Source organism: Cygnus atratus, chromosome 11 (genome assembly GCF_013377495.2).
Source record: "Cygnus atratus isolate AKBS03 ecotype Queensland, Australia chromosome 11, CAtr_DNAZoo_HiC_assembly, whole genome shotgun sequence".
Lineage (NCBI taxonomy): Eukaryota > Metazoa > Chordata > Aves > Anseriformes > Anatidae > Cygnus > Cygnus atratus.
In genome coordinates, this window is record NC_066372.1 from 21,455,355 (window position 1) to 21,482,890 (window position 27,536).

The 27,536-nt window shown below is 53.8% G+C and overlaps 1 protein-coding gene across 8 annotated transcripts in view; it reads left to right on the plus strand.

Moving 5' to 3' along the window:
* The window catches only part of FRMD5 (FERM domain containing 5), an 81,265-nt gene that overhangs the window by 19,882 nt on the left and 33,847 nt on the right, over window positions 1–27,536 (plus strand). Inside the window, exon 1 of one of the 8 annotated variants that reach the window (XM_050713040.1) lies at window positions 5,028–5,192. The exons of 4 other annotated variants lie outside the window; for them this stretch is intronic. In XM_050713040.1, coding sequence (XP_050568997.1) covers window positions 5,169–5,192 — 24 coding nt within the window. In that variant the 5' untranslated portion in view covers window positions 5,028–5,168. Of the gene's footprint in view, window positions 1–5,027; window positions 5,193–27,536 lie in introns of those variants that run through there. 3 more of the 8 variants (XM_050713039.1, XM_050713037.1, XM_050713038.1) reach the window with 3 other exon arrangements.

Consider the following 27,536-nt stretch of genomic DNA (forward strand, 5'->3'; position numbering starts at 1 on the left):
CTAATCAGGCAAGTGACTGACACAATTTGAAAAGTCCTTGAGGGTGTTTTAAAGGTCAGTAACATGAAATACGGAACCAGCCCAGCGTGAGTCACGCATGCTAAGCTGGCCTTTGCTGAAGACACAAGACGGTCCCCTCAATTTTTGTTTTACCTTTCCTGCTTTTGCATAGAAAGCAACATCTGAGAACGGATCTGTATCTTCAAGGTGTAATTGAAGTGGTCTCAACTGCCATGAGGTGACAGGGAAAATCCGTGCGGAAGAGATCTTTAATAAGGCCTGGGGAACAAGCACAGGCGTTCTGAAAAACAGACTACACTCTTTAGTAGTTCTTTGATCACTGAAGAGAGGCTGGCAGTTCAGGAGGCACGAGGAGGGCAGCACTTCGCACTTAGGCCTTGGACTAGAGGTGGCATGGCTCTGCGGCAGCTCCGCTCTGCACAGACACGAGGGGTGGGGATCCTGCAGTGCTGCACGCCTGAAGGCAGCACCCACCTGCAAGGCCAAGATTTACAAATACTCCGTGGTAAAGCAGCATTTATGGCTTTCACAGGAGCAGGCGTGAACAGTGGCTGAGCTGGGTCTGCCCTGTAAGTGATAAGGTGTGCGCAGATCACTTTTATGGGCAGCAGTTTCTCCACTGCATATATAATACAGAAATCATTTCTGTCTCTTCCTCTGCCACCAACATGTGTTTTGTGTTTGCGCAGAGACACGTCGGTATTTATGCTGTTGTGTTGCAAGAAAGCACCGCTTGTCTCGGGCAGCAGCCAGGGTGCCAGTGCTGTCTGCATGCTTTACTGTGCTGTCTTTTCTCCTGTTAATGGATTAGAGATTCATGTGGCCTTGTGACTCTAATTCTTATCTCCTTTCTCCAGTGTAACTTGGTCTGAGTTTGTGGGATGGCTCCACTAAGTATTTCCATGAGCAGCGTCCCTGCATGTGCGGGGACTGAGTGGGGACATGCTGTCCCCTGTCCCCGCTGGCAGCAGTGAAGGAGCCCTCTCCTCTCTGACTCCCCTTCCCCAGCTCTTTAAGCCCAAATTCCTCTGTAGTGCCTCAGTAGGTAGGAAACACAGCCATGCTGCAGTGCAACTTATTCAGCACACGACCAGACAGAATAGCGCTTGGTTGCATTTTTTTTTACTTCTGCTGTCAGCAAGAGCGTCTCATTTTGCAGAACTGCACCTCCCAGGAATTTTCTAATTTGGGAGTTTCTAAAAAAATTGAGGTGTTCTGCGTGGTTTGCATCTCAGCTGCATGACCAGTGCTGGCGATGCTGAACCATGCAGGCTGGGGCAGGGTTACTCCTGGCCCCCAGGCTGGAGGAGGGAAGGTGCCACTGCAGGGCCCCGTGGGTGGGGGTCCCCTGTCCTCCACGGGTCAGGGATTCCCTTCGGCTGGGACAGACAGCCAAGATCAGTGAGATCGAGAGCAAGATCCTCCCTCTGCCTCCCCTCCGTGCATGCGTATGGGCTGCCCGCTGTTCTAAGGCTCTTGGGGGGTTCTTACATTGCACATAAACCATCAAACAGAAAATGTAATTAGATTTTTTACTCTTGATCAGATTAGTGTAACTTGCTTCAATTTCTCTAGCCTGTGTGAGCATTTCCTAGGTGTACTCTTATTTTTCTTACTACAGGTTTCACAAAACGTTGCTTTCCTTCATCAGAGACACTCTCTAATCATATGTGAAAACGTGGTCTGATGTGAGTAAGTGGAACAGACAGCCAGAACCTTTTTTACATTAAACCTGAGTAGCAGAGTCTTGTGCACACGCTGTGCTGGATGAGTGCTAGCTGTAGACATGATACCTCTGGCTCTACGTGCTCTCGGGATGCGCGGATCCACATCTGAAACATCACAGCTCGCTTGCTTCTTGAAAATTATGAGGCTCAACTATTCAGAGAGAGTCCCTAGTTCTCCTTTGGAGTGACCATAAAAAATGCATCCTTTTGCCCAGCACGGGTTTCTTCTCCAGTCAGGTTACCCTTTGTTTTCAGTGCAGCTCATTCGGGCAGGTTTTCCTAAGGGCACGTTCAAGGCTGGCATGCCCAGCAGCTGTCCCGTCACAGTCCTGACACATCCCGAAGGTCCCCGGAGGCTGCAGCCAGTCTTTGCTGAGTAGGAAGCGTGGAACAGGATAGCTGAGACATCGTTTTCTGTTGGACTGATGATGAAGAAAGTGCTTTGTGTGCTCTCTGCCCTGTCTTCACGTCTCTGCATTGCCTGTGGCAGCCCCTTTCCATCCCAGCCCCAAAACACCCCACCAGCACCGGCGGTTCTGCAGTTCTGCGGGGTGCAAGAACAGAAGTCAGAGCAAACTCTTAGCTCAGACAGCGTGTTAAGCTCTGGGAGGGAGGTGGCAGAAAGCAGCCCCTGAGGTGGGGCTTGGGGTGCTGCTGGGGGCAGGTGTGAGGGCAAAAAGAGTGAAGTGGGAGTGAAACAGAGGTGTTTTTGTGCCGTGTCCTCGTTCTGCAGGTGAGGAGTCGCTGCAGAGGAGGAGGAAGCAGGTCGCACTCTGTGTGTGCAAGCGGGGTGGAGGGAGAAATTGCGTGCTGGAGGTGCAGCGAGGGAGAGTTGTGTTAGAGACATGGAGAAAGTGAACGCTGGGGGGTGCCAGGAAGGGTGCCTGGTACTGGGGGGCTCTGGTGGGGCTCAGGGTGGGCAGGGGGGGCCCGCAGAGTGCCTGGGCCAGACCTGGGGCTGGGGCTGGGGCTCTGCCTGCTCCCTGCTCTGGGCTGTCTGGGAGATGCAGTGGGGTGGGCGGCTGCATGGGGTGGGCAGCAGGATCGGGCATCCTTCCCCCGGATGCCATTGAAGGTCCCGGTGGAGCTGGTCCTGGGAGAGGATGGCTGCAGGACCCACTAACATTTGCTCGTGGGGGCCCAGCGGTGTCTGCAAGGTTTAAGAGCTCAGGGCAAAGCGTTTGCAGGAGCTGCTGAAGGGTAAAGACTCATCAGCCTGGGTAAATATTAGCACAGCTAAGAGGGGAAGGAGGAATGTGAGCGGGAAGAAGACCCAGAGGGGTGAGGAGATCGCAGCACTCTGGGGACGGGCCGAGAGTTGGGTTGTGCCCAGGAACGGCCCAGCAGGAGGCAGGAGCAGCTCCCGGCCCTGCAGCCGGCTGCTGCGCGGGGCTTTGGTGCCCGTGGTCACAGCAGGCCGCTTCTTTTCTTTTCTGGTTCCCAGTTCCGCATTCCGCTTTGCAATCAGCTTTTGCAGCGCTCCATCACCAGCAGCACCTCAAATCATTAAGCCTGAAATAATTTTAATTGGATCCAGGATTCACGAGGGATTGTTTTCTGTGTCTCTCTGCTCCTGCCAGTGTCGGGAGCTGGACTAGTTTCTCCAGTGTCGTGGCAGCCATCCGAGCACGGTGAAGCTTTGGAGTGCCTTTGGATCGTATGTTGCTGTGTCTACCTCCAGTATGGCAGGGTTTAAAGACTGTGGGAGAAATACATATATAATATATATATAATATATATATATTTATAAAATATATATATATTTTTCCTTTGGAACAGGTAAACGGCACTTGAAAAGCTCTAAATTGCAGATTTAATTTCTTGAGACAAATTCTGTAGTTTATTGCAGAGACAGCCTCTTGGCACCCTCTCACACGGGAAAAAGATGTATATCTGGGGGAGACGTACCCGCGGCTTCTCCTGGGATTGGTTAGGTATGTGCAGAAAAGATAAGATTTCAATTAAATATTTTGCATGTCCCAATTAAAAATGAGGCATTTGTCTTTGCAAATTGAAAAACAGATCAGTAACCCTCACCCACACAGACGGACATTTCGGTTAACGTGTCTATAGAGTACATGGACTTCCTAAAATAAATTAGGAATTAATCAAGCAGAGATGATTCAGAGACTACACAGAAAGGTGGGGAAAAAAAGTAAACATTAAAAATTCCATTTAAATAGACTGCCCTAAGAACATTTGCAGCCCATAATGCAATTTTTCTCTATATAACAGTGATGAAAAGCTTTAGCTGCTTCTGCACACCTTGGAGACAGCAATGAATTAATGTAGGAAAATTCAAGAATGTCATGTGGTTTAAAAATTAAATTGTCCCCTCGCAGAACTGTGTCGTATTTTCAGAAGGATATTTGTGCAGCTGCTGCTTTGGTTCCTGCACCTGGCCAGGTAAGGCCCTTGCGCAGAGCTCTGCAGGACAAGGCACAGGGGAGGCACATGAGAGCTGGATCCCTCCCTGGCACACTTGTTCCTCTTTTCAAACATTATAGAAAAAAATATAGTACAGGGAGCTGCTTGTACTGAGAAGCTTCTTTAACAGAGAGCTGTTTCTGGGAAGAGAGCAGGCAGCATTTTCCCGAGCTCCCCCTGCAGAGCAGGATCATGCCCGCAGGCTGCAGGGGCTCCTGCGCTGAGCCCTTTGCTCGGGTGAGGCTGCTGGGGACTGGGAGAGCCACTTCCAGCGCTGCACCTGTGCTTAAGCTTCAGCCAGGATTTGGAGGTTCCCCAGGTCCGATCACGGCAATAAACTTCCCACGTCGTGCTTTGAGGTGAATGTCAGAACCGCGGTTGCAGAGGTTCTGCCCACGCCGCCTGGGGCTCTGCTAAAATACAGGCACAAGGCAGAAAGCTGGACGGAGACTTTAAAAAGACTGGTGCTTTGTTCGTCCTGCTAGCTTGCTGGAATCCAGCTCCCATGAGAGTGCAAATTCCTGGCTTTTGTTGCAGAAATCTGCAGCGAGCCTTGAGCAGGGTCTGTCAGTGTCAGGCTGTGGTCTAGCACCCCGAGCCCAAGCTGGGTTGGAGTGAGGGTGCCCCAGGAGGGTGCCACAGGGCAGTGCCATGGGATGGTGCAATAGGACGCTGCCATAGGATGTGCCACAGGATGGCTGCACAGCCGTGGGGAGAGGAGGGTGATTTGCTTTCTGAAGTGCCTGTGACAAGCAGGGTGGTTTGAATGGGAGGAAGCTCTTGTTCAGGCGTCTGCATCCCTCTGATAAGCAGCGAGAGGAATTAAAAGCTGAAGTTATATTAAGAGTCCCTGTCTTATACCCTGTCACCTTGCCCATCGACAGGATATAAGACAAGCACGAGCCACTGGCGCTGGTGCAGCAGTGCGGGGCTGCTTCCAGCGTGCTGGGCTCGGCACAGCACCCCGAGGCGTTCGCTGAAACGCGATTACAGATGCAGTGGTTTGGAAACGCCAAGGTGATGTTCCTCGTTTTGCTGAAGTTCACAGCGCACTGGGCAGGAAGCCCATGGAGCGCGCACCCTGGCTTACGGCTGGGTTACGGGGGGCAGGGGGCTCTGCTGCGTGCTGACGGGTGGCGCGGGGCTTGCTTCCTGGGAGCAACCAGGGGATGCTCTCAAACATATGTCCCAGGGACAACCAGGGGTGTGAGGAGGACTCTGGTCCTCAATTTAAGTGATTAACAAGATGCTTCAGTACTTAACTGTACATTGTGTGCTATGGGCGTGTGTACCGTGGAGACGACACACAGCTGAACGATGTTACTGGATGGGAGCTTCTGAACAATGTTACTGGATGCGGGGTTTCTGAACAATATTATTTATTTCACCGTGCTGCCCCAGTTTGCAGAGCCCATTTTTATTCTTTCCGCCGACTTCCCCACAAGCCCCCTTTCTGCTGCACCTCGGTGCAGGGGTTTGGGCTCTTGGCCCCGGTGCCTCCTTGGAGAGGGCTCAGCAGCCGCGTGCCGCCTGCAGCTGGGCTTGTGCAGAGCCAAGCTCAGCACCGCTCCATTGCCTCCCTGCTCTGGGCCATCTGCAACTTTCCGCACTGTGGTAGCGTTTTTGTCCTCTTTTTGGGATCAACTGCCAGCCCAGCTGAGGTCACAGCTCCGGCAGCAGAACAAAGCGCAAGGCACGGGAGCTGTAACGAGCGGTCGGAGCTAACCCGAGCCTCCCCAAGGCTCGCTCCCTGAGCCTTGTTCTTTCAGCTTGCGACTCCTCGTTATGCAACCCAGAAACTCTAGTCCTATTTTTATTTGTGATTATTGGCTTGATCCAGTAGGAAGCTCCGTGTGCATTGCTGCGGTGGGGTTGGCGGGCCCTCCCGTGCCCTGGGAGGACGGTGGCAGTGCTGCAGGCGCACGTGTGCCCTGCCCCTTCCCTGTGGGTTTCAGCCAGCTGCCACTTCTGGGGCTGGGGCTGCAGCGACTCTAGGGAGAGTCCGAAGCATCCCTAAATTTATGAGCTGCCCCTGTAGCTGCCCTGAGGTTAATAAGCTGTTGCTGACCAGCTGGCATGGCCGTACATCTGACAGGAGCTTGGTGATTTTGAGGTGCTGCTACTCTAAAGGTGCTCAAGCCTTATAATATTGTGTTTTTTTGCTAAAACAAGTGGTGTGCCCCTGTGTCAGAGATGCGCTGTGCCTCTGGAGCCCCGCAGGTGCTGGGATGTGTGCTGCAGGCAATGCACCTTTGCTCTGTTTTCTGCTCACATCAGACATCATCTCTGGAGCGGGGAGAGCCTGCTCGTGGCAAAATCAGCCCAGTTCTTATCCGCAGAGCTGCTGCCCGAGCTACTGCAAGACCACCAGGGAGGACAAGCACCATTTTCTGTGGAGTGTTCATTGCTCAGTGAGGTGCTCATTGCTCTCCATAGCCCGGAGGACAGCAGGGAGCGGGGGCCTCCAGTGCCATGGGCACAGTGGTGCCCTTGGCTCCATCGTGCTGGGTCACCGTTGTGGTGGTTTCCTGGGCTCGTTTCTCCCGTGTCTGCTGAGGAGAGGAAGGGGCGCGTGTGGCTGACCCCACCATCTCTCAGAAGGGACCTGTGGCCATAGAGCAGGGTCTCTCCCACCCCGTCTGTTCAGCAGCACCGGGCTGGGGCCTTCCAGCAATGCAGACATCGGTGCTGGAGGCAGCGGCAAGTGCCTGACACTTCTTCAGGCAGATGGGAACCTTATCTACTGCATGGGTTGTTTCTGTATATCCCGTTCTGGGGATGAATACAGTAGGTTTATGGAGGGAAGAAATTAAACGTTTCCTGGGTTTGCATCCTGGATTGTTTCCCATCGCCCGCAGAACACCGATGTGACCAGACTGCATAATCAGCCTGCCAAGCAGAAGTGCCTACCTCAAGGCCATTTCGTACTGTTGCAAGCCCAAATCAAGCTGGCAAATCTCTTCAGCTACTTCATTTTTCTGGAATTTGAAGTCAAAATCTTCTTTAGTAAATACTTACACATTAAAAAAATTCCCAAGGCTGAGCTCCTCCACTGCGAGCTCCATTCAGTACGAACGCTTTCAGTTAGCGGCCCTGGAAGGCCGTTATCTCCCGTATAGATCGTTACACAATCCTAATTCTCATGCTGCAAATGGCTTCATTATGAAAACATAACATCAAAGTAGACCCAGAAACAATCAAGTTTCTGTTCGGAATCCGAGATGTTTGGGGAGGATCAAGAGTTCAGCCTTGCAAACTGCTCCAGAGGGCAGGTTGGGCTGTCCCTGGGAGGATGAAAAGCAATTTCCTCCCCCGCCACCCCCTGCGTCCCGACAAAAAGTTGTGGTTTACCCTGAATTTGTAAGCGGAGATAAACGTGGAAATCCCTTCATGACCCAGCAGGCATGCTGAATTAACTTGAAGTGAATATGAGGAACGTGTGAAACAAACGAGCAGGGAGAGCTCCGATCTGCCGGGTACCGGGCGCGGGGCTCCTCCGCCTCCCAGCACCGCGCTGCGGGGCCGCAGCCGGCTCTCTCGAGCCCCGGGGCTCTCATGGTGTGGGGTCCCACCGTGCCGGTGTCTCGGGGCGAGGAGGGCTTTTTGGTGGGCTGACTTGGGGCTCTCCCCCCGGGGCCCGGGATCTCTGTGTGTTCAGGGGTGGTGTGGGGCCATGGCGGGGAGGGCGATGCCCAGCACCGACCGTCCATCATCCTGCAGTAATGAACTGCTTTCCTGGCCAGGGACTAATTTGGTTGTGTATCAAAGAGAATTAAGTTGTGGCTCTTGACCCTGAGAGTCTGTTTAGCTGAAAGGGAAGTTGCTGCATCTCTGCAGTCTGCAGCGGTAACCACGTTACGCGAGCAGCGCCCCGTTAGCCCTAATAGGAAGTAATGGCAGTGTAGCTTCCCATTAGAGCTAATGGGCATCACCTCGATTACTTGCACAGTGCAGGAAAGCCCTGCTGTGCTGTGCTGCTCCGTGCCGTGCTGTGCCAGGCTGTGCTGTGCCAGGCTGTGCTGTGCTGCTCCATGCCATGCTGTGCCATGCTGTGCTGTGCCAGGCTGTGCTGTGCTGCTCCGTGCCGTGCTGTGCTGTGCTGTGCTGCCCAGGCTGTGACATGCCACATGACGGTGAGCCATGCCACACCATACCATGCTGTGCCATGCAGCACTGTGCCACACCCTGCCATGCCGTGCCGTGCCGTGCTATGCTGTGCTGTGCTGTGCCATGCCATGCCGTGCCGTTCCATGCCATGCTATGCCGTGGGAGCAGCTGGCAGACTCGGGAGCAGGGGGCACAGCAGCAGGCAGGACGGCAGCAGGGGCGCACTGAGGCAGCTGCCAGTATTTTAAACAGCTTTGAATTCTCCGATTTTACAGGTTTTTTGGCTCCATGAAAGGACAGCAAAGCCACATCTCCTGCTAGGTCTTTAATCTGCACTACAGCCGCCAGTGCATCAGCTGTGGGATCGCCGCTCACTTTCAGGCTGTGTGTGAGCAGCCTCTCCCCTAACCATGGGTCCCAGCGGCCCCGTGCCGTGCTGCGCTCCCTGGGGACCAGGCAGGGTCTGGCTTTGGCCTGCTGCTAGAGTTATTGTGTTCAGGTAGAGATGCATCACGGGCAGAAAAATACAGCTACCTGCTCTCTTTTCTTCAGACTTCAGAATTTCTTTCTAAGCAGGAGACCAGTCCCGGTCACTCTTGCTGGTCATACCGAATCCATTTCCCTCTGCCAAATTAGGGTGAGGCTGAGATTTTCAGCGTGCCCAACGAATCCAGCATCCCTTCGAATGGTTTGGTATGTGTTGTTAGTCAGTCTCTGTCATTTCTTCCCTTCCTTAACATAACACAGTGAAGAGGGAAGAGAAATTGAGAGCGCGAGTGACCACGACTGAGAGATGTTGGCGGAGAGAAGTCAGTGGCACGAAGGGAAGCAGCTCGGACGTGACGGGTGACTCACGCTGCCGCCAACCTTGGCAGCGCTGCAGGGCAGCCCTGGTGCGAGGACAGGCAGGCAGGGAACAATGCCCACAATGTGCGCCGCACAAGGGGGCCGTTCTTCCCCCAGAGCAGGCACATCCACTTGTTCCAGCTCCTTCCCCCCCGGACAATGCAAGGAAAACCCGTGTTTGGGCCGGAGTTCCCTGCTCATCACCTCCCCAGGCAGGGACTGCTCAGCCCTGGCTGCATGGGTCCGTCCGCGGCACAGGGCAGGTGTGGGAGAGCTGGTGGAGAGAAAATCTTTGGGTGCAGCAAAGGGCTTGGCTTCCCGTTCTTCTGATTATGGCTTTGGGTTACGATAGCAGGGACAACATCTGAACTACAATGGCGATAATGATAATAATTAATGAAAATGCTTTTCCGTGTTTAAACCTATTGCTTGTATCTGGCTGAGAGCTCTGCAGATGTCTGCGGTGAAGCCTCCTGCCCTGCCACGGCTCCCGGGGACGCGGGCAGCGGGGCTCGTGCTGTGGTGCCCCACGGGTCCTTGCTGCTGCTCTGTGTGTCTGGCTGCTCTGCGCAGAAGCTCAACTACTGCAGCCCGTTTGACAGGCTCCGCCTTTAGTTCTTGTCATGTTTTTGAAAAATTTTATTTAAATAAATTGCCAGATAAAATGCGGCTTTCAACTTGTTGACCTGCTGGGGTGTTATAGCCTTCCAGCCGTGCCATTGGGGAAAATTCAAGCCTTAGAAGTTTGCTTGTTATAAATGAATTGCCTTGTAGATGTTTTGATGTATCAAAACTGCATTAACTAGAAAAGGGGTTTTAGTGACTGTGGTTGTTGGTTAAAGGAGAAAATAAATCTTTCCATACTTCTGAGTGGCTGGGTTGCTGACCACAGTCGGCCTGGGCTAGCAGTGAAATGAAGAGCTAGGAGCACAGCATGGAGCTGGGCGACAACACGCCATGGCAGATGCTGAATGCGGAAACAAATCCAGTGCCCGGTTCCTGCAGCTGGCAAGAGCTGTACAGAAACTGGGGAACCGCTGTGAGGTGGAGCCCCGCCGCTCTCAGCCGCTGGGATTTGCTGGGCCCGTCCCCAGCGCTGCGACGCTCACTGGGGTTTAAACTGGATGACAGGCGGCGTGCTGGTGCGGAGGTGGGGGTGCTCCAGCCCCGCTCCCCTGGGCCCCCTGGGAGGGCACTGGGGTGGGTGCTGAAAATGGTGCCCCAGCTGAATTCAAGTCAGAGCGGGGCGGCAGGCAGCACCTCGGAGCAGAACCAATGCTCCTGCTCGCAGACCGTAAGGCCGGCAGTCTCACGGCATCCATCCGACGAGATTACTCCTAGAAGTGGTGTGGTAACTGAAATAAATATCAGTCAGTGGTGGCATAAACATTTTTCATATGCGAAGATGTTCAGTGCTCGTAAGTGCTATGGAACATGCTTACAGAAAATCACTTTGCACTTTTCCTGGCCAGCTTTATTTCCCACAGCAAATCACCCAGGCAGACACGGGCGGCTGCTCGCTCACCCTTCCACAGCACTGCCCCTGTGCCGCCTTCCTGGCAGCGTGTGATTTACAGGCACTGTCTGGGCTCCGTAAGCCACGCGTGGCTTTTCCTCAGCCATCCTGCAGTACCTGGGATAGCTGCTGGTCCCCTGCCCTCCCGAGAGGCTCTTCCCATGCCGTGCAGGTCTTGCAGGCGCGGTGTGACTTGTGCCGGGGCTGCTGTGCCCGGCAGTGCTGCGGGTGCTGGAGGTGAGGGCAGGGCACAGTCCGTCCCCTGCACCTTGGGGGACTTCTCCCCAGTTCACCGAGTGCCGGGAGCAGCCAGCGCAGGTTTGTTTGGTTTGGTCTGCAGAGAGCACGTGGGGCACGTCCCTGTCTGATTACAGCTCCCGTATTTATGAGTGGGAAGGGAATTCAAGGCTCCGCTCACATGGCTGTTACATTCGGGTGCACTGGGTAGCTTTGTCATTCATCACCATCACCACGCACCTGGGCTGATCCTGGCACAAGCTGCTGGAGCGCTCGGGGTGCCACCAGTGCTACCAGTGCCACCCCAGCTGGTCCAGGTCACTCGGACTGGTGGCACTGGGAGAAGCAGCTGTGGGTCTGGTGGAAACGTGACTGCTGTGGTGTTTGCCGGCCCCAAACGTGTTGTGGCCAAGGGTGAGCACACAACAGGAGGTGGCTGTGCCTGGGAACATGCTGCGCTTGTGGTGGGTGGCACCTGGGAAGCCTCGCGGGGCTCCACCGTGCAGCCACCCCAGCACGCCCGCAGCCCCCGCGCTCCCGGCGTGCTCGGAGCAACGTGGCACAAAGCAGGGCAGGGAAGGTTGTTGTAGCTGTCCTGTTATTAATAGTTCATCAGCCTGCTCTGCGTTCGAAAGCGTGTGGGCAAGGGAGGGAACTGCCTGCAAAGCAAACGGCTCCGCTCGGAGCTCCATGGCTGGCGTTCATCCTCCGAGGAAACGCTCTCCAGGTTTTCCTGGAGAGCTCATTAAAGAGACAATAAAGGCACATGATAAATAGGATGCAACTGTTATTAACACGCAGTCCCTGGGAACTGCTCTGAGAAACTCGGTGCCTGGACAACGAGCGCGTGTCCCGGCTGGTGCTGGGCTGCTCAGCCCCGCATCTCCATGGCTACGGCGCCCTCCGAGCGGCTCCAGCTGGTGCCGCCAGCGCCTGCTCGCATCAGCGTGCGCGGGGCTGGGGACAGCTCTCCGCAGGGGTATTTGCATTTCAAACCAGCGGGAGAGCCTTCCCGTGGACCTGCGGATTCAATTCCATCTCACAAAGCATTCCTGCTTGTTAGTGCCTGCTTTTCAAAATATTGTGCTTGGTGTGAGCGAAATATCCTTCCTGGTGGCCAGCCTCGTGCTGGCGTTGCGTGCTAACGCCCCACCGTGCAGGGAGGGTGGGGGTGCAGGCTGCTGCCTCCAAAGCGAGAATCACAGGGAGTTGGATCCTTTGCCTTTGGTTGAAAATCGGTGCTGCGAGCAGTGGCAGGCAGGCGGGTGCCCAAGGCCACCTCTTGCAGCGGAGGCGAGGGTGCAAACCTCCGTCCCACCAGCCTCGGCTCGCTCCCATGCAGGTCTGTGCTCAGCCCCCTCCCTGGCTCCCTTCACCCACAGCTCTCTGCTTTTGTTGCTTTTTGTGCATAAACCTGTGCCTGCCTCGTGCAGGCGGTGGTCGCACCAGGAGGTGATGGAGGGGTACTTGTTTTTGGCAAAGGCCGGTCGAGCTGTGCTGGCACACGTGCACAAGGGGTTTGTGAAGCAGAAGGTACCTGGGCCGGGGCTCGGAGCAGCCGTGCTCTGGATTTGGGGCACCATGAGCTGCAGGATCCACCCCTCCTGGTGCAGCTTATTCCTCTGTTTAATCACCTTCGTTTTTTAAAAAAAAAGATCCCGTTTCCAATTCAAATTTGTCTGCTCCCAGCTTCCAGAGGCTGCTGCTTGCGATGCTTTTCTTCACTTGATTGAAGAGCCCTTTAGTAGCTGGTGTTTTCTCTCTGTGAAGGCACTTACCAATGATAATCATGTCACCTCTCACTCTTCTTTTTGATGCATTAGAGAGGCTGAGCTCTTCAGCACTCCCACTGCCAGGCGTTTTCTCCAGCTCCCAAACAATTTTTGTCTCTTTTTTGCACCCTCCCCGGTGTTTTCATCTCCCTCCTTGTGCTGCAGCTATCGAGTCAGGGCACCGCCTTCCAGCATCCCGCCCGCTGACGCTGTGCAGAGTGAAACCCGCTCCCCAGGGCTGATTTGGACACCCCCAGCCACCCCCGGCTGCTCCCCACCGCCAAGCCCTGGCCCCCGCTGCGCTGCGTGCTCTGCAAGCGCAGCCGAGGAGCACGGGGGCGCAGACTTGTTGCACGCTTTGTGTGATGATCTTCCCCTTTATAGAAGCAGCTCATTTAGGCAGGCAGCACAGCAGGTCCTTTCTGCTTCTGCACCCATCCCCGGCAGCCCTTGGCAGACACAGGGGATGGGGATGGGGACCTTGGTCCGAGCTGCTGTGACTGCGCTGGTGACATCTCCCCGTGGCACATGCGGCCTGTTCCAGCCCTTTTCCTTGAGAGCAAACTTGCAAAAAGCAGCGCTTTCACAAGCAGCCTTTAATGGTGATGAATTCCTCACGGGCACTGGTGTGCTTGGCACTGCAGGGAGGTGAAGTTACGGTGTCTCCAAGCACAGGTCTGGGGGTGACAGCCCCTGGCTTTGCCTGCTCCCCCTGGGAAACCTGGTCATGCCCGTGCGTGCTGCCATCAGATGGTGGTCTTGTGGGTCAGGGGTAGGCAGTCTTGCCCCTGATAATGGGTAAATTATAGCAATCTACCATTTTTTGGAGCAAAAAAAGATTTCTCTCAAACAGTTTGCAGTCAGAAGAGTATATTTGCACAGATCCTGTGTGCGGGAGTCTGGTAGGGCTTCTTCTGCGTTTCTGTGTGCGCTTTTCCAATTATCACTTTTGACAGCATCCTTCCGTGGGTCTGCTGCCACGTGGCATTAACGCCCTTGTGTACTAATCCCTGACTGCCTGACTTCTGGTGCCCCGTGCCAACGTCTCCTGCAGCCTCAGTGGGTCTGGCCTGATCCTTGAAGCTGCCCATTTTATTTGGCTGAATGGGAGAGCTCAGCGTAAAGCAAAATCTTGTGGCAATATTTTCTCTGTGCTGGAGAACAGACAGAAGCTCGTGTAAATGTTTCCTTCAGCAAAATACGCCTATAATTTACTTTCAAGCCATGATGAAAAATATAGAGGGGATAAATTGAATAGATGAAAAGGGAAAATAGAGGTTAGAAGCATCTTTATTGCTGTGGGTGTTTTCTCAGCAGAAGGGACAGGCGCATGGGTGGCTCCTAGCAGAGGCGGGCGCTGGGGTGCTGGGGGAGCTCCGTGCCATGAGCTCCGTGCTGTGCCTGCCGCACCTTCTGCCTGTGCGGAAGCAGACGATGGATGTCTGGCATGCAGGCTCCCTACTTGGGGTCAAAGGCACCATCGGTGCATGTGCAAAATTAAATTTAAAACTGGATTTTTGCCGCACATTTATTTGCTTACACCACTCAGGATTTCAGGTGATAGAGATAAAAAAGTGACGTTCATACTAAGTGTCTGTGAATGATGAGTTGATAACTCATCAACGTCCTGCAAAAGTGCTGCTGGTGAACAGCCAGCGCAGAGCTGAGCTTTACATGCTCGGCAGTGCTGAAGTGCTGGAGGGAGCTGTGGTTTGATGTCAGTTCTAAGTCATTTCAGACGAAAGTCTCTCAGACACAGGGAGATTGCTGGCCCCGAGGTCTCTGTTCCTGTGAATTACACAGCGCAGAGCCTTGGTGCCTGGGAAGCCCTGAAGCAGGGACCCCAACTCCTCGGTGAGCTCCCCGTGCCCATTTGCACAAACTTTGTTATTTTTCAGAACACAAAGCGTGCCCGGCACACACCTGAGAACATCAAGCACCGAACAAACACGTAGCAAAATCAAGCGTGTGTGGTTTTTGAAGCCACCCCTGTGTGTGCTGTGGTGTGGGTGCCCAGCATGTGGCTGGGCAGTCGCTGTAGCGAGGGCAGCCCCTGCGGCAGGGACCCCGTGGCCCACGGGTGCTGGTGCTCAGCAGAAGCTGGGCTCAGCGTGGGTCCTGAGCTGCTGGTGGTGGGGAAGAGCGGCTCACGCACTGCAGGGCTGTGGCCGGGGCAGCTTCGGGGCATGGCTCCACTGCATGCCAGCACCCCTCCATCCCACGGCCGGCAGCGGCCCCGAGGTGCCATCACCGCGAGCCTTGGCAGGTTTCTCACCTCCTGCCTCATCCGCAGGCTGTTGCTCGGGAAAGCAATGAAGGTGAAAATTTAAATGAAAACTCAGAGAGAGCCTTGAGAGCAAACAAATTGGAAAATAAACTCAGTGGAACAATAAGAAAAGGCCCGTGACATATAAGAAATGGCGTGGTTAGAAATAGAGCTAAGCAGAAAACGAGCCAGTTGCCCCTGAGAGCAGGGCAGCTCAGCCCCACGGGCTCCGGCTGTGCTTCCCTGCCCCAGCAGCGGCCTCCAGTCCCTCCCAGCCTCGTGCAGACTGCTCTGAAGGCACAACCTGCACATCTGTACGCGCTGTATGATGGACGCACGTGATGCACATCACTAAGGTGCCACCACTTGGATCAAAACCAAAAGTACCATCAGAAACTTCATTTACAGAGGACATTTTGTGAGCAGTCCGTGGACTGGCCTGGAGCTACGCAGTTCTGTGACATCCACCCCAATGATGTGTAGGGCCCGTGGCACCTTTTTGGGGCCTGACTCCCTGTGTTTTCCAGCCTGCTCTCAGGGCACAGGAGCTGTGTCTGCCCGGCACCTGCCCCATCGAGGGCTTTGCAGCTGGTGCTAAGACCCAAGAGCATCCACCCAAAAAGAGGGGGTCACGGAAATTTTCAGGGCATCTCCCCGCCGTGTCCAACCAGCCCCAGCAGCTCCCGGGCTGTTTCCAGTCGGGCTGCACCTCCCTGTGTGGGCTTGTTCGTAACGCTGCATCTGGTTGGGCCGCGGAAACAGATTGCTGCTTAACCTTGGCAGGAGTGCAGGCTCCTTCATGGATGTCCGTGTGACATAAAACAATGTGACACGTTTGCGCATGATGTCACGCTCATATAAAAATACTTGAGCCTGTCCACTGAGATCTTCGTACAGCCGCAGCCAGCAACAGCCGAATCTGGGGCATCTGTGACCGTGTTGCCCACGGCGGTGAATTTCCATATTGTCGTATGCAGTTGTTAATTTTATTCATCCCCAGCCCGTCTCCCCCAGGAGTGAGGGGGAGACAACAGAGGTCTCAGCACTGTGAGACCTGATTGCTGCCAGGCGTTTGCATGGAGGCAGCGGGCAGCCAGAGCCACCGGCCGTGGGCTGTGGTAGGGCAGGACGGGATGTCCGAGGGTTTGGGCAGATAAAGGATTGTCGTTTGTCTGCGGTGCCCGCTGGGGTCACGGCACCAATTAGCATCATGCACTGAGTGAGCTGTGAAAGGTGCCTCTTCCCAAATCCTGATCTTTGTCCAAAATCTGTTCCAAGAGCTCCCCCTCGGCACCCCAGCATCCAGCCCCCCCCCAAGACCATGCACCCATGGTGGGACTGCGCTGCCTGTGCGTGCCTGCTCTGTTTGTATCTATATTTATATATATTAGTGTCTTTACAAATCCTTTGCAAAGTCACCTTATGTGACAAAGCACGTTAGCACTTCAGCATAAGGCACTGAAATTATCTTGAAGGCTCATCCAGACGCCAGGCTATTAGGAGGGTCATTCTGTACGCGTCGCAGTGTAGGGACACTTCGTGCTGAGGCGTATTGCTAATTCATGAGAGAGGGCTCAGGTTGCCCTGTGAAAGTGAGTGGGGAAGGAGAAGAAGGAAGGAGGAGGAAGAAGGAGGAGGAGAAGAAGGAGGAGCAGGAGGAGGAGAAGGAGAAGGAGGAGGAAGAGAAAGGTTGGATGATGGTTAATTGTGCAAGGGGAATGGGAATGGCATAAAGAGCAGATAGAAATATTTACAGCTAGAGGGAAATATTTAAAATAATTTTGCAGCTGAAGGATAGACTTATGGGGGTAATGCATGAGGAATGAAGCTGCTGCTCCTCTGTACAGGTGCCGTGGCTGGTAATAAATGAAGCTTTAGGGTGACACCTGAGGGGAGATTTGGAAGCTGCCTCCTTCACCCCACTCTCCCTGCCCGTCCTGGGCCCGGCAGTGACAGCACGGACGGGGCACGCCACCGAAAGACAGCTCTGTTCTGCTCAGGTGCTCTGAGTAATAGGGGCCCTTTCCCAAACACCTTCATTTCTCTTTACTCTTGTGCCCCGTCCCAAAGCCAGCACAGAAGGCACCGTGATGGCGGCCGTGTGCGAGGGGCTGGCAGCAGCTCCCGTTCAGCGCTGCTCCTCAGGGCTGAGGCTGGCAGCCGGTGTTGCACCCAGGGGAGCCTCTGAGTCACTGTGTTTGCACAGAGGAGAAATAAACCCTCAGAAAACAAACTGCCTTTTTAAACACTGCTTCTCGGAGACCTGCCGTGATGAAGCCCCCCAGCCTGCGCTCTAGGTGTTCTCCTGGGGGCGTTTCCTGGTTGACCCAAGCTGACCAAAGCTAACTTGCCTTTTTCCCTGCCTTCTGGAAGCACCCCGCTGTCCCCCCAGGAACCCAGCATGGTCTTCTCCTGTGGCTCCTGTGCCCCCGTGGTCACACAGTTACTGATGCCCGTGGGTTTGTGTCTGTGGGATGTCGGGGAGGTACGGCTATTCCTGGCACTTGTCTGCTCGTAAGAACTCGAGTCGCGGCTGCAGCAATCTCCTTCCGTGCCCTTGGGAGATGTGGAGATCTTCAGCCAAGGCAGATCTTGTAGCTCTGCCTTAGTCTCTGCCCCGTTACAGATGCCCTGCACGGGCAGCTGCAGCCAGCCAGGGCTTTTTTGGTTTATGTTATTCAAAAGGCTGAGTTAGGTGGTCAGAGTTATCTTGTGACTTCAAAATCGGTGAGGCCAAGGGGAACTGGAGGTGTCTGGGATTTTTTTCAAAGAGCCAAGATGGAATTAATCCAGTTTACTGCAGCCAATTTAATGCTTTTTATATGTCACGGAGCTGTGACTCTTTGTGCAATGTGGGAGTTTGCTACCTGTAATTCACAGCAGCGGTGAATCGCTCTAACTCACATGTACCCAGTGCTGGTCGGCGTGCACTGAGCCGCTGCCAGGGCTGCTCGTTGAGATCAACGTCTTCATCACACCCGGCAGAATTAGGGAAACAGTGAGGAGGCATTTGTCTTCCTTTTCCCAGGACTGCACAGGGACAGATGATGTGATCCATGAGGTCAGAGAAATATCTTCAAGGAGATGGATCCTTTTGATCCTTTCTCGTCGTTAAAAGCACACAGGCTGGTCTGCGAGAGCTGAGCACTCTTGCTGCATGTGGCAGCGGTGATGCAGTGCAATGCCATGAGGTGTGATGCGGTGTGATGCGGTGCAGTGCGATGCAATGTGATGTGGTGCAGTGTGATGTGATGCACTGCAACGCGATGTAATGCAGTGCGATGCGGTGTGGTGCCGTGCAGTGTGGTGCAATGTGGTGCAGTGCAGTGCGATGTGATGTGGTGTGATGCAGTGTGGTGCATGCAGTGTGATGCAATGCCATGTGGTGCAGTGTGGCGCAGTGCGGTGCAGTATGGTGTGGTGTGATGCGATGTGATGCAATGTGTACCACCCTGCCTCCCCCTCCACTGCTGCATCTGAAGCAACTTGGAAGGTGCAGCCATTAGCCATGCAGATGTTACCGTTTTTATATGAAAACTACATTTTGCACTTTATTTAAAGGGGGGAACAAATCATGCGTTGGTATCTCTTCCCAGTCTCATCCAGGTGAAGAGGAGGAGCAGAACGTGTGCGGTTGTTCCTGCAGGCATGTGCTAGTGCCTGACCTTAGTGCACAGCCCCGAGCCCTGCCAGGGCCAGCCTGCACTGCTCCCCTGAAGCAGGCGGGGCTGCGGCAGCTAAGAGCAGCCAAGGCCTACCTTTTTGTCCACAAATGCATGAGATACAAACATACACAACTTCTGGTTCATGCAGAAATGTTAAGGATCAGTAATAACAGAATAATGATGGATATCACCAGTAGCTGTAAAATAGGTCCATCATGGAACAATATTTTTCAACATTCCTGTTTGATTGACTCCTGTGGTGGAGCAGAGCAGAAAAGGTGATTAATAATAATCTGTGCTGCGGCTGGATGATAAAGGTTCGCGAAGGATGGAGTAGAACTGCTTTAATAGACTGCTTAATATGCAATTATTGCTAGGGGCCATATGTTATTCTGTGTATAAATAATCAGCAGATATTGTCGCCTCAGCTGCTGGAGTGCAGCAATTTGGCACCTCTGGCATCGTCTCTCAGTCTTGGCAAAGGCACAGAAGCCAGAGATCTGTTAAACACAGACTATTACAGCAAACAACTTCAGCCGGCTCTCCACTGCTGCAGTGTCCATGGGCCCCTTCTGCAGCCCCAGGAAGCTGCTGGGTGAGGGCCACCCCGCTGCAGAGCCCCCAGCCGAGCTCTCCTGTTTGTCCTCGTTTACGGCAGCTCCATCCTGGGGGCCCCCAAACTCATTTCATGCTGCTGGGGCCAGCCTGGCCCTTCCGCACCCTGCTCCGTGCTGCCCCGCTGCTCCAGCCTGCGACGGACTCTGCTGCTGCCCGAAAGCTCTCCCTGCACTCGTGCACCCAAAAGCAGAGCTTTTTGGCCAGGGTTTGCGGTGTGATCATGGGCAGTGCCCCACAGGAAGGGGCAGGTGGGTTTGGGAGAGAAGCGTCCCTGTCCCCTCTGTCACAGCCGCTGCACACAGCAGGACCGTGGCCTGCTGCTTTGCTGTTCCAGCATGAACCGTGCTGAAAAGTTCTGTTTTACCCCCAAAAAGATTGTCATTTGTATGCAGCAGGTAGCTTTGCTTTTTCACAATATATCGAGATGAATTGTGAGTTGGTGTTGCAGCTCGGTGGCTATCACAGGACTCCCAAAGGAATGGAAGATCAGCCTTTGCTGAATTTTTGTAGTTTTGGACTACTTGGCAGTGAAACCTGGAAAGGCAACACTGTGAGAAACGCAGAGCTGGAGGTGAAATACAAAAGTAGCAGAAGGAAATCTGGAGAGGGAGGCTACCTTCTGCCAGGAGGTCCTTTTGGGAGTGCCAAGTAACCCGGTGTTACCTGGGGATATGGGGAACATGTGGGGTGTCTACAAATGGTGAGGTGGTTCGTCCCCTTGCACATGTTGTGCAAGCTGGTGCAGAGGAGCGTTTTCCCTTCGCTCTGATTAGAAAAACAACAGCCCCCGGGTGGGAAGGAGGAGGTGTCCGGGGCAGAGCAGCTCCTGGCCAAGCCCCAGCTGGCCATGGGCAGTAGGGCTGCTGCTGAATCCAGCGGTGCCGTGGTGCCAGAGGCTCCCGGTCCCCTCCAGCCCTGCCCCTGGGGTCCGTCAGCATCGCTTCTGGCAGGTGGTGTCGCTGCCTGGGCCATCTGGTTTTGTGGTGAGGTGGAAGTGGATGGGTTATTCATTGCTCCTGAAGAGACTTGCAGCCAGTGCTGCTGTCTCTGGGACAGTGTCTGGTGCTGAGTCATGAGCGTCTGGGTTTTTGGAAGATTAAAAATAGCTCTTGAACCTGGCAGCCCTTGGTGCCGTTTTTCTGCTGGCTGTGCACGGTGCTGCCTGCGCTGGGGGTCCGGGTTCCCCTGCACGCGCTGTAGCTGGGGCAGGGTTATCTCCTTCGCTCTGCTTCTTGCTTCCTTTGCCTGCTGGGTGTCGGGGCGGGCACAGGGAGGGCTGGAGCTCTGCTCTGGCCCACGGTGGATGTTTGTGTTCTTGTGACATTTTTCTGGATGTTCTGGGGCTGACAGTGCTCCTGCATGCGGCAGGCAGGCGGTGACATCCCTGCCTCGGAGCAAGGCTCCCGTCGTCCCCGTGGTCCTCAGCACTTCTCTGCCATGGGGCAGGGATGCTTCGTTACCTTGATGGAGGAGGTGTATGCATGCACTTCCTATTCCCAGATGTATGCACTTCATTTGGCAGGGAGGAAATGTTTGTTTTTAATTTGTCTTTAGTTACCAAGCAATGCAGGCTGCTCTGTACCAGTGGCTGAGCATCTTGGTGTTTGCTGCTCTGTGTTGTCTGCAAACTTCACAGCAGTGTTTTTGCTTTCTGGTAGGTTTTTGATTAAAATCTTAGGAGCTGGACCTGTTTTCTGGAGGACTTCTGTCAGAAACACCTGCTCAGTGGTTTCAGCTTCTAATTGCCTTTCAGACAGGCAGTCAGCTTCTAATCCGTTTAGTGCGTGTCGTGTTGATTTTGTATCATTCTAATTTTTAATCAAAATGTCATGCGATACCAGGTTAAATGTCTTACGGAAGTCTAAATATATTAAATCAACACTGTTGCCTTTATTAACCAATTTTTTAAACTCATCATAAAAAAATCAAATAGATTTGACAGGGTTCATTTTTCATCAGCTGTGTTTGGCGTCCGCTCTCCAGCAGCAGCAGCTGGTATCAGCATTTCCTTTATTTTCCCCGTGATCAGTCGGGCTGGAAGGACGACGATTACCCATGCTGACACCATTTTCAGTTATCAGCAAAATGCTGCTTTCCTTCAGACTTTTGGAGCTTCCTCATGCAGAGGTATGAAATGAGATCGGGTTTATACAATTTTCTTACAATCAGAAACTCAAGTGATGGCCAGTCTGTATCCCAAAGAAATTGCCATTTAAATGCTTAAATCCCGAGTCTGCTGAGCGCTTACTCCCTGAGAATGTAAATATTTGAACTCTGTCATCGAACACAAACCTGTGAGCCGAGTCCTTGCCCTGCGGGCTCTGCAGGGCAGCGAGAATCTTAATTAGGCATTGACTAATTATTTCAGTTTTGGTCACCTTGAAATCCGTGACTGGGGTGAGGAATGCGGGGGGAAGCACGTTTTGGGGCTGGGGGAGGCAGCAGCTCGGTTCTGTGGTTGCTGACGGCCCTTCCACGGGGCAGGCCTGGTGCGAGTGCAGCTCTCCCCTGGGAGCCGTGTCTTGGCCGGTGCTGAGGGGGCTGCAGGCAGAACAGCTCCGTGCCTGGCCTTGCCAAGCTGTGCCTGGCCCCACCAAACCGTGCCTGGCCCTGGAGCATCCCGCAGCAGCCAAGCTGCCCAGCAGTGCGTCCTGGTGGGGTTGGAGCCTGGTGAACCCAGGCACAAAGCGACTGTGCATCACCTGGGGCATGCGGTGAGTGCTCAGCCCTTCTCGGGTCACCTCTGAGTGGGTTTAGTGCAGAAATGGGTGCTTTTTCCAAACAGTGTCCAGGCCAAGCTCCTGGGGATGCTGTTGGGCACCTGCTGCTGGGGCATCCTGGGGATGCTCAATCATGGAATGGCTGAGGTTGGGGGGGCCTCCGGGGGCATCAGTCCAACCCCTGCTGCAGCATGGCCACCTAGAAATGGCTGCTTCCAAAGGGGGAACCCCTCCTTGGGGCTCCGGGACCCCCAGTTGAAGGGCTGTGCGTGGGGACAGCACTGGCACTGGCGGGTATCTCTCTGCCCCCCACTTTTCCTCCTGCTGCTGCTTTGTGCCCATGGTAGTTTCAGCCTACCCAAGCCTAATTTATGATAATTATTTTTAATACCACTTTTATGTGGCAATATATTGTTTTAATTTCATAACAATGCAACATCTGATATTAAGCGTTTCCAGCTCGACTCCCAAGGATACACGAGCTCCCCGAGGCAGTATTTATTAAAATCCTTTTTTGTCCATATTTCATGTTTATTACTGCCATCTTTAATTAAGGGAGGTGAATATTGCTGATGTGGGTTGAGGGGCCTGTTTAACACGAGTAATTGGAAATGCACTCGGCAGTACGAGGTGCCCCAGGAGGGGAGGGCGGCTCCGGGGTGCCCCAGAGCAGGCGGCTGGGAGGGGACGGGGTCTCGGTGGTGGGGCTGGACCCGGGAGCTGGAGATGTTTTAAAATTAATGATAAGTTTCTCGTGAAGATGCTTTTTCTGACCAGATTCTACTGAGCGTGCTGCCACAGCTGTGAGGATGGGGGAGCCCTGAGGTGCTTTCAGGTGTGGAGCTGGAGCCTTTACTTAGAGCTGGCCTGCAGGTACCGAGGGGCACTACCCGAAGCATCACATTATTACAAGAGGCATTGCAGTTCCGAGCGTTACTATAAGAGGCATTGCTGCTCCGAGAGCCAGGTCTGGGGCCCGTTATGCAGAGAAATGGGTCTGGGAAGAGGGAGGGAGCTTGCTCCGGCCACAGCAGGAGCCCTCAGCCCCTTGGAGCCGTGCAGCAGGTGCACGCACTCTCCTGTTCCGGGCCTTTGTGTGAGTTCTGCCTTTTGAAATCAATTTTTAATACCTCTGTGAGCCTGACACTAGTCTGATTCATATTTTTAGTGAATTATTCTATATTAGTCCCTTCACATCTCTGGAGCTTTTTTCCATGTAGTTCTGTATTCCATGTTTATACCCATGATGGCAGGAAGGAAAGCAAAAAACAGGCCTAAATCCAGTTGAGTATATTGCTAGGCCACTTTCCATGACACGTGTCCTAAAATCATTCTTTCTTATTGTCAGACAACGTTTCTGCATGTGGGAGGATGACAGGCAGTGCCAGGAGTGGCACTGGGCACGCAGGCGGCGCAGTCCCCGCGCTGTGCAGGGTGCTTGGTGGGGCTGTGCCGCAGCTTTACCCCTTCCAGCCTCGCTTCTTCACTTGTCAGGGAAAGAAAGGGCTTTTTGTCGCCCGAAGGCGTCCTTCCCGAGTGCCTTGCAGGTGAGGGCAGCGTGCTGCAGGAGGGGAAGCGGGCGCTGTGCACGGACCAGGCTCAGGGAAGATGGGCGCTGCGCTGCCTGGGGTAGATGCAGCCATAGCTGTGGTGAGGAAGGGCTTCACCACCCTTGTTTTTGTATTTGAGGCAGCAATTGATCTCTGAATTCAGATGCTTTACCGCCTTATAGACCTTCTGCAAAGCCCATTTCATTAAGAGACCTCCATTCAAATTAATGGGTTGAACTTCATGCCTTGCATGCAAACAGCAGTATGTAATTGCAGGTTTGCTCATAATTGCAGGGACTCTGGAATATATTGTGGTGTTCGTTATTCATGCAGTTGTTTGTTGTAGGGAAAATTAGATTAATTTATATTCCGGTAATACTTCAAGTGCATATTTTCATATGATTGTATAAAGGTGGAACCTTTAGGGAGCCCTCAGATATTGCAAAGTGTGCCTTAAGATCCCTGGCCTTGGTCTCAATGCCATGGTAATGAGGATCTCGGGCTGTACATCAGGAGCTGTGGAGAAGCAGAGCAGACTTAATTCAGGTGTAATCTCCCTGGCTTTGGGAGGCTTTCGCAGGGGCTGATTTTTGGCCTAGTAAGCCAGTCACAAAAGCTAGGTTCCCAAATAATAGCATACCACAGTTCTGCAAGATTGGAGGCTGCTGAAAGATGATGTGTTGTGGTTTAGCCCGGCTGGCAGCCAAACACCACACAGCCGTTCGCTCACCCTCCCCCCTCCCTCTCCGGGATGGGGGAGAGAAACGGGAAAGTGAAGCCTGTGAGTTGAGATAAGGACAGTTTATTAAGACAGGAAAAATAATAACAATAATAATAATAATAATAATAATAGTAATAATGTGTACAAAGTGATGCACAATGCAATTGCTCACCACCCGTTGACCGATGCCCAGCCTATCCCCAAGCAGCCGGCCCCCCCCACCCCGGCTAGCCACCCCTATATATTGTTCAGCATGACGTCCCATGGTATGGAATACCCCTTTGGCCAGTTTGGGTCAGCTGTCCTGGGTCTGTCCCCTCCCAGCTCCTGCTGCACCCCCAGCCTGCTCGCTAGCAGGACAGAGCGAGAAGCTGAAAAGTCCTTGGCTTGGTGTAAGCATTGCTCTACAACAATTAAAACATCAGCATGTTATCAGCGCTCTTCTCATCCTAATCCAAAACATAGCACCCTGCCAGCTACTAGGAGGAAAATTAACTCTGTCCTACCTGAAACCAGGACATGATGTTTGCCTGCTTCTCCCAGATATTGCTCATTTGAAGAACTTTTTCTCTCCATGTACAGCTGTATGTATATGCAGGGATGAGAGACTTTGTGGTCAGCTGAAACTTCAGTACAACGCCCCTTACAACTTCATTTGTGAAGTACGCCTTGTGCATCTGAATACTGTCGCTGCCCCACCCTGGAAAAAAATATTTCCTTTTCAAACATGGGCTGCGCCCCGCAATGCCGTGAGCTGGCCGGATGGCAGGAAAGCTCTGCACCAGCGCCAGCAAGCCTTGATCTCATCGCCACCTGAGGTTTCCCATCAGGACCAAGGAAGAACACTTTGGTCCCCAGCTGCACGAGTGCAAGGCTGCTGTCACGAGAAGGCTGTGCTCAGCAGCTGGGCGTCCCCACTGGGTGCTGCCCTGACCCCAGGGTGTGGGTGGGCACGGCTCCCTGGGGACAGCCGGCGGCTCGTGGCAGCGAGACCTCCCTTCCAACTGGGGTGACGGTACTGTGATTTTGGGGTGACGGAGCTGCAAGAGCAGCGGCACCTTTGCCCGCGGTGGTGGGGGGCAGCAAGGTGCCGACCACCTGCTCACTGCGGAGGAGGGATGGCAGCATTTGGACAAAGCCAAACCTCAGCAATGTGGCTGTGGGGAGCCGCCAATCCCCGGGCTGCTGGGGCAGCAGCGTCCTCCCCACTGCCAAGGGAGGCTCGTCTTTGGGGGCTGATTTCTCCTCAGCTTGAAGTAGCTGGATCTGGTAGTGCAGGCACAGACAGGCTTCATTTCGGTAATTATTTTTAATTCTACTACAGTCTGTGTTTTAAAATAAACTCAGGAGTCAATGCACTGAGTTGCATCTTCATCTCCTTTATTTCATTTTACTTAAGGGGTTGAGATTTTAGTTGTTCCTCTGAATTCCAGATTCACACAGCTTTGTTTACTGTTTCCCCCCTCCTCCCCAGATTTTTGGGATGGGTTCAGGTGTTGCCACATGAGTGGCATCCCATTCCCTGTACAGGCTTCCTGAAGGCAACGCTCATCCCGTGGGCACCCAAACCTGCTGGTGTAAAAGTGTGCACTGCAGCAGGCAGGCTCTGGGGGAGCAGACCAGGAAAAGTCTGTATTTACTATTGAGCTGTCACTGGTGAAGTAATCTAGTGTTTCGTGTTTAGATATTCAGCTTGCATTAGCTTCAATCAAGCTCTCGATCGGAAGTCTCCTTCCATTAAGTTGTGCAATTCTCATCCGCTGATCCCGGCTGCGGTAAAGCTTACGCAGCCATCTGGGCTCAAAGCACTGCCTTTCTACACGAACATGAGTAATCCTCCTGCCTGACATCATTTCATCAGTAATTTGTCTGAATTCATCGCAAATGCAAAGGGCCGTGGGTGGCACCTGGGTTCCCTGCAGCTGCTTCTGCTGCTGGGGGCAAGAACCTGCACAGGGGGGCTGTGGGGGGGATGGATCCTGACCGGGAAGGGGGAGCCCCAGGTGTGGGTGCTGAGGTCGACCCCTGATGGGTGCTCAGGGGAGTGTCTGGGGCCCTGACCGCTTCCTGCGGGGATGCACATGGGCAGCCCCTCTTGTGAACTGTTGCCGGCAGGAGAAATCTGACCCAAAATTCAGGTTTCTATAAAAATCCAGCTTCTGCTGAGCCTGTGGACCAGCCATTGGCTGTGTTTCTGGGGATTAGTTTTAGCTCTCAGTATTAATTTCCCTCTAAATAGCATTTCAAGCTCATGCCATTGCCACGCAGCAGTGGGTAAACAGACAAGGCTGTCGTGGCTGTCCAGGCCACCTCAGTGAACACAGAGCGGGTGCTGGGAGCAGAGCAAAGACCTTTTCTGTTCTTGCTTGAGCTTCTCAGCATTGCGAGAAGTTGTTTTTTAACAGTGGTAAAGTTTGAGCTATTGGAGGCAGTTTAATGACATGGCCAAGCTCACGCGGGACGATTGCGCTCTGCTGGCAGGTGGCTGGCAGAGCCGGGTCTCCGTGCTTGGCATCACTCCTGGGGTGCTCCCAGGCACTGCCCCAGCATCTGCAAGTGCTCTGGGGTGGGGAGGACAGAGCTGTGGGGTGGGAACATCCCCAGCCATGCACCAGCCCTCACGTCTGGCGATGGTGCAGTGCAGTCGGCGTGCTGCCAGGGCTCTCCGCACCACCAGGCTGCCTGCGGTGGGAGCCTGGAGCAGGAGCGTGTGGGGCAGGACCCTCGTGGTGCTGGGACGTCACTTGGGCAGGAGGAGCTGTAAGGGCTGAGGGGTGTTTGCCCACCCGAGGTCTCCACATGTCAGAGCATGCTGCCACGTGCCTGCATGGAGCTGCCTGTCCCAGTGCCACGGCCCCATTTCTGCTGGAGGTGCCGGGAGCAAGCAGCAGCCCTGGATAGGAACGTGCTCTGGGCACGTGTGCACATGGCCAGGGTCAGCTGTGGCCTTTGGTGAGCTCTGGGCTGCTGCAACTCATTGCTGCAAAGCCACTGGGCCATACCCAGCAGAAGCAAATATTTGCCCTTTAAAACATCGCTGGAGAAACCACTACGCAAATTTTTCAGCACTGCACAAAGCGGACAATGATGCAGAATTCAAACATGCTTTGGATTTCAATTCTAAATGAAAATCTCAGTGACTTGGAGTGCTTTTGCTCACTCCTGTGGCATTAGTCATAGCTCCTGGTAATGTTTTCTGCTGCAGTATTGTCCCAAGCCCTGCTGAGGCCAGGCCCTGCTGTGCTAGCTCAGTGCCTGGCGAAGGGCTCACCAGGTGTGCGGCAGCCTTTGGAGGCTGGGGAAGGAGGTGGGCACAGAGGCCTGAGGCCTTTTCTGGCTGGGA